The sequence below is a fragment of the Denticeps clupeoides genome, chromosome 16 (assembly GCF_900700375.1).
Source record: "Denticeps clupeoides chromosome 16, fDenClu1.1, whole genome shotgun sequence".
Lineage (NCBI taxonomy): Eukaryota > Metazoa > Chordata > Actinopteri > Clupeiformes > Denticipitidae > Denticeps > Denticeps clupeoides.
This window is the reverse complement of record NC_041722.1, coordinates 3,540,859-3,547,469: the sequence shown is the minus strand read 5'-3', so window position 1 is coordinate 3,547,469 and position 6,611 is coordinate 3,540,859. Positions and strand designations below refer to the sequence as shown.

General features: G+C 43.3%; 1 protein-coding gene across 1 annotated transcript; it reads right to left on the bottom strand.

Annotated features, from left to right (window-relative positions):
- Positions 1–395: 395 nt before the first annotated feature.
- On the bottom strand, positions 396–6,609 carry mphosph10 (M-phase phosphoprotein 10 (U3 small nucleolar ribonucleoprotein)). The gene is made up of 11 exons (XM_028956436.1): positions 6,467–6,609; positions 5,366–6,041; positions 5,093–5,265; positions 4,837–5,008; positions 2,495–2,636; positions 2,339–2,406; positions 2,102–2,239; positions 1,897–2,007; positions 1,682–1,789; positions 1,342–1,572; positions 396–671 (listed from the first exon to the last, which is right to left on the bottom strand). The coding sequence occupies exons 1-11, from the start codon at positions 6,550–6,552 to the stop codon at positions 513–515; spliced, it is 2,064 nt and encodes a 687-aa protein (XP_028812269.1). The 5' UTR covers positions 6,553–6,609; the 3' UTR covers positions 396–512.
- Between the last annotated feature and the right edge of the window lie 2 nt (positions 6,610–6,611).

The window sequence follows — 6,611 nt, the reverse complement described above, 5'->3', positions numbered from 1 at the left end:
GGTCATATATTGGCACTTGCGACTTTCACACACTTCCTGATATAAACCAGACGTGATGTAACCTGAGCAGGGCTCTAAGGTCACTTAGTATGGTTGTTCAGCTGCTTCGTGGTTTAAAATACATCATCTCACCATCTTACTCCACTAGCTGATCCAGTTTGAGCACTGAAATGCTGAGAAAACCTGTAATTGTAGGCCAGAGTAAAACGGCCGGTAACCCCGCTGCCTGCTCCGGGGCAGGGTGGACAGTCTTAAAATATATGATAGTAATTCATCACGATCTTGCTCACAAATCAACTTATTAAAAGGTGAGGTGGAGCCTTCGTGTTTGTGTGTTGCATATGAAACTAGCGCCCTCTACAGAAAAAAAAAAAAAAAAAAAAAAGTCCACAACATTTGTAACAAATAAACTGTTTACTTGCAAAAGTGGTGTTAATACACAATTGCCATAAAAAAGGATACATAATTTTTTTTTTTTTACATAAAGTTCTGGCAAGTCCACAGTTTCTGTACTATAATTTGAGCTTGTTGGCCGATACTTCTTTCTGATTCTTCTTCTTCTTCTTCTTGCTGGCCTGTTCTTTAGATCCTTTCACCTGGCTCTTCACCTGGTCCTGGAGCTGGGAGAAGAAAGCCTGAGACGAGCGCAGAGCCTTGTCCATCCCGTCATTCTGTGGGTAACAACAGAAATGTCATGTTAGTTACCTCAAGCATAGGGCAGGGGTGTTAGAGATATATTGAAACCGATATTTGATCCCAAAAGCCAATTCCCTACACTGATCAAGTTTGAGAGACATCAGCTACTTACAGCCTGATCTATAAAAATGTAGAGAGCGTTGACAAGTCATGACAAGTGCTAAATCATTACACACCCTGCATCTATACTGCTCAGTCTAAATCCCAATAGGGGGTGGTGGTAGTGGGTAACACACTTCAAGGTACCGTCCCCACACACTGCTCCTCGGGCGCCTGTCATGGCTGCCCGCAGCTCACCAAGAGTGATGGTAAAAAGCAGGGGACACATTTTGTCGTGTCACCGTGTGCTGAGCTGCAGTGTTTCACAGTGACAGTCACTTCACTTTCACATGAGCCTATGAACCAGAAGGTCCCAGGTTCAAATCCCACTTAATACGGTGTCCCTGAGCAAGGCACTTAACCCTGAATGTCTCCAGGGGGACTGTCCCAGTCACTACTAATTGAAAGGGTGTCTGAGAAATGCTGTAAATGTAAAAAAAAAAGTATGTTCTTATGGACACCGAGGGGCACACTCAGCAGTAAATTCCTCAGATCAACACTGCAGTCCTGTGGCCTCTGTTGAATAAAGTGAGTCATGTGACTGACCGTGAGAATTTTGGCTTTTCCTCCCTTGGTGAGCTGCTTCAGTGTCTGTGCCACCTCCGCTTTGCTGGGTTTCTGGTTCTCTCCTGCCTTCTTGGATGCTTTGAGCTTCTGTCTCTTCTCCCGCTCATTAATCCTGATGCGCTTCAGCTTCTTCTTCTTGCGCCTGTCACGTTTCTTGTCTGTGGCTGTTTTCTCGGTGTCGCCCAGAATGTCACCACCTTTGTTCTTCTCCTGAAAAGGAAACAGGACACAGGCATCAAAAAAACTGTTGTAAGGCACGTCTTTTTCAAGACGTATTTAACTTGCGTTAAATATGCTTGAATAAAATGGCTGAACAAACCTTAACTTCTTCAGGAGCCAAAAGCGTAGCGTTGCTCACACTGACTGGAGCAACCTCCTCCATAGTAATGGAAGGAAGATTGGAGACCACTTTGACCTCAGGAACCGGCTGAGAGTGAACAATGCAAAGGAGATTGTGATCTTAACATTTGGGGCTTATTTTTATATTTGTCTATTTAAAAATGTCTTTGCACATATGGAACAGGTGAATAGTACCGGTTTGGGTGTGAAATGAAAGTTAGAAAGAGCGTCCAGCTTTAGGAAGAGGGAGTCCATGAGTTTCTGAATTTCAACATGGGCTTGATTTTCTTCCTCCTCAGTCTTCGTCTGAAACACAAATGCATGAAGATGAAAACAGGGGGATTGGAGGGGGAGAAATGATTTAATGTAACGCTGAGAATTGATCATCATTGAGTGATACCTGAGTCTGTTTAATGTACTCCTGCTCGTACACCTCCGCCAGGCTCAGCTTGCTCTTCTCGTGGTCCAGAGTCAGCCTCTTCTTGTATTCAAATGCATTCTCTTTCGGCTTCTCTTTTCGTACCACGTCATCCCACACCTTTGAATAATTTGAACCAGTCAAATGGACCAATTCAGATGGTTTCATACAATGAAAAGTTCATATTTACAGAAAATGAGCAGAACTCTGACTGCTTACCTGGTCCTTTATTCTTTGTTTTATTATATCCTCTAACCCGAGGGTCGTTTCCTCTGTGATGGCAGGGGCTGTAGCCCAGCAAACAAAAGCCTGATATGAACCGACTGATTTAAAACCGCAGAGCTTGTGTTCAAAATCAACATAACCAACACATACCACTTCTGGAGGCCTGATCATACTCCAGATCTTCCTCCAACATGCTGTTCTCGGGCCGAGTCTGAGCAGTCACCTCCCCAGTCAGCTGCCACGGCTTCTCCTGTAGTGCAGCCTTCTCCAGCTCATCGATCTTTTCCGCCATCTGCAGATGCGTTCCAGAGGTCAATCATCATGACTAATTATTTTATTTATAATGCATACAGACAATAAAAATAACATGAGGTTATGGTACAGCATTAAAAAGCTGAGGGAAGTATAACAGTAATATTAATCTACTGGAAAAATTTATTAAGTCGTTGGCTAAACAGAAATGAATGGCCCCATCTCCAGTGGAGCGAGAGCGTGTCCTAGGAAGGTGGAGATGGCGGGTGTTTGTAGAACGGAGAGTGTGTGAGTGGCATATTACCACGCAGACATTGGAACGTAAGCAGGGAGATCTTGGAGGTGATCCTGGCATATACCAGTGTATATACCAGGATGGTAGTAGCCTAGTGGGTAACACACTTGCCTATGAACCAGAAGACTACAGAGTCACAGGTTCAAATCCCACTTACTACCATTGTGTCCCTGAGCAAGACACTTAACCCTGAGTTGCTCCAGGGGGACTGTCCCTGTCACTACTGATTGTAAGTCGCTCTGGATAAGAGCGTCTGATAAATGCCTTAAATGTAAATGTAAATTTCCTCATTCTGGCCGCGCTGCTCTGAACATACTGAAGTTTTTTTTATTTTTTTATGTTCTTGTATGGAATCCCGATAAGATAATCCAGTCTTGATTAAACAAAGGAATGCACTGATTTTTCTGCATCAGAGAGGAAGAGTGTGGGTTGGAGTTTAGCAATATAACTGAGGTGGAAATAGGAGGTTTTGCAAATGTGCTTGATGTGGCTTCTAAAAAGGTAACACCAAGGTTTATGACTGTTTTAGTGAAGGACATGTTCTGACTGGAGACTGAGATACTGAGGATTTTTTGAATTTGGTGGGAGTGTTCATTTAAATTACTTGTTTTTGAACTGTTGATATGTAGGTAAATTAGCTCCATCCATGCCTTTACCTCCTCTAGACAGTAAATAAATGAAGAGAGGAGGGTGACTATATTGCAGAGGTTGAAGTTGAAGCTGATGGTGAATGTTGCACCAGACAGACTTTCATACAGCTTAAGTTAAGAGTTGAATATCATCCGCGTAGCAGTGGCGGCTGCTGCTGCTGATGCGTCTAAGTGGTACCATGTATATATTGAAAAGAAGGGTGCCTAAAAAAAATCCCTGAGGGACACCACAGATGAAAGGATGACTCAATAATTCAGTGTGTCCAAAAGAGACAAACTAATCCAGTGGGGGGCCATAAAACCTGCAATGTGTTTTAAGGTGGACGAGGATGTGATGGTCAACTGTATCAAAGCTGCTGACGAATAAAAAAAATAAAATGAGGAGGAGGAGCAATAATCCACAATATTTCATCCGGCAGGGCTCTAAAGTGCCTAATTTCTGAATGAAGAAACATTAGGTCCATGTCGTATTCTAAACCAATCAGAGATCATCAAGGACGCCTCTTATCGGCCATGGTCCAGTTATATCCTTTATTTTCGAAAGTGCGCGTGCTGCAGACAAGTGGGGGAAGGGGTTGCGGGGACTCAAGCTGGTGGCCCAGACCTGTCAGACAGACAGAGTGGATGTAGCCGTGGATTACAGCTTTAATTAGGCCTTAAATGTTAGACCCGAGTCAACCCAAGCCAAATACAACCCAAACCCGACATTACTGTTGCAGCCAATATGACCCCACCAACACGCATCGCCTGCGTTATGAAGCATTTATACAGGTTTTTACGTAATTTTTCATGGTCAAAGTTTTCCCCCCCACACCACAGACTTGCATTCGTAATTGCCAGAAGCACATTTTCTTCTCCCTGCCGCCTTTCAGCAACACACAGCAGCAAACAGATCATCAGGCTGTGGTGATAATCAAGTTCAATTTAATCCACCCTTAAAACACTTGCATTTTTTATTTAGATTTTCTTTTTATTTCATTTATCTTGTTTTAATTTCAGCTCATTGAGTTACCTTTCTTCTGGAATTTTATGTAAAACAGATTGATATTTAGGAATTTACAAGTAAACATTGTCTGTATGCACTGCAACTCAAAAAGTAAGTGAACTTGTAAAACTGCATGTTAAATGTGATGCAGTCGAAAAATTTGTAGCACATAACTTTCTTGCTGGTGCACCAAAGAAAAGTTTGTCTGGAGCCGTTTCAGTACGGTGTGCGGAACTGAAACCGGATAGAAATTTGGCTCCCCCTGATATTCAGTCGCAGCCAAGCAAATACAGTTAAAATGACGACAAACCTTTTGCTGCCGTTTCTCAAAGGACGACTTGTGCTCAGGATGAGAGGCGTTTTTGTTCTTTCCACCAAAGATATCTTCCATTTCCTCACCCTCACTTTCCTCTGACAGGTCAAAGGTTACCCTCTTTAGAGCATCTCTGGCCTGTCGACTCTCTGCCTTGTTAACATCTTCCCTGTCAGACAAGATGGACACAAAGAAAAAAGGTTCATATAGAACATACAGAACCAGGAGTCCATAATAATCCAACAGCACTTACTCATCCTCGTTGAGATCTTGTTCACCATCTTCCACAGCCTCGTCATAATCCTCTAGATCTGCTTCCTCTTCCTCCTCTGCTTCCTCTTCCTCCTCTGCTTCCTGCTGAGCAGGTTCACCGTCCACAAATGCAAAGTAGTCTTTATACTTTAAATTCCTTGAGCTTTTTTGCATCTATGGAAGAAGTGAATAAATAAAGTGTTAGAGGAAAATAAGTAATGTTCAAAACGTGTTAAGCCTTAGAGCTGATAAAATACATTTTAAATGTTCTTACCTTTTTTGCTTTGCTTGAGGTGGAGGGTTTATCAAACACCAAATCATCTTCGTCCTCTGAGGGCAAATCCTGGAAGTAGTCAATGTCCACACTGTCCGCGCCTTCCTTCCCCTCTCTTCGATCCATGTCGTCCAGAAAAGCCTCCATCTCTGAGAGCTTGAAGAACTTGTCATCGACCTCTGACCTCACAGTCTTCCTTGACTTGGCTGAGTGATCCACTGAACGTCTCTGCTTCAAGGTTTTATTTTCCAGGGCGTCCACATCAAAATCCACATCGGAGTCCTCATCTGAGTATTTCTCCTCCACCACACCTTCTGCCGTGTCGGGGACAATCTCGCCATCTTCTTCATCCTCCTCCTCATTAACATTATCCAGTTGATCATCATCATCACTGATGTCATCCTCAACCTCATCCCCTTCACCAGCACCATCCTCCTCCTCCTCCAGGATACTTAAACTCTTATCTTTGACTGCCTGACCAACGGCATTTTCATATAGCCTGAGAACAGCAGAGTTCTGAAGCTCCAATTCCTGCCAAATCTGCTCCTCATCAAAATTCTCCACCACCAGCTGCTCGAGCACGCTGCCTCCCGAGCCCACCGGCTCTCCGGCCTTGTGCAAATCATACAGAGTCTTTGTAAGAGTGGTGAAGTCTTCTGCCAGAGCATCCTGTACACTAGGAAATAGACATGAAATACATTTTATTTCCATGTAATACAGGCACTGCTTAATTCAGGATGGCTGATGAGCTCTGAATCTTATCCGCATGACAAAGGTCAGAAACGTTATGAATGTTAATATTCGGCGTTTTATGGGCTGTAAAAATGTAAAGGTCACAGGTACCACGTACATCGACTGCATGAAACAATTACCAATGGCTGAAAGTCTATGAAGGGATGCGATGTATGAACCCAGGGATTTTTAAAACATTAAAATCTTAAAAACATTTCTACACCAGATGACCTGTTCATGTTTGTCTAAGTGTACAGTGGCCACAAAAAGACGATTACTCAGGAAGCACGATGCATTATGCATTAGGATGAGAGTAACTGCGCGATCGAGTTCCGCGCTACACGTGGTTAAAATGCGAATTTTTCTTACCTCAAAAATTGCTCTGGCTGCGTAGTTTTACTGTTTAAAAGCCCCAAACAGACATCCAACGTGTTACTAAGATCCCCCGTCGCCATGTTTTCATTTTTCACGTGGGAGCTGAGGAGTAACAGGGAAATCTGCCCCCCGGAAACGG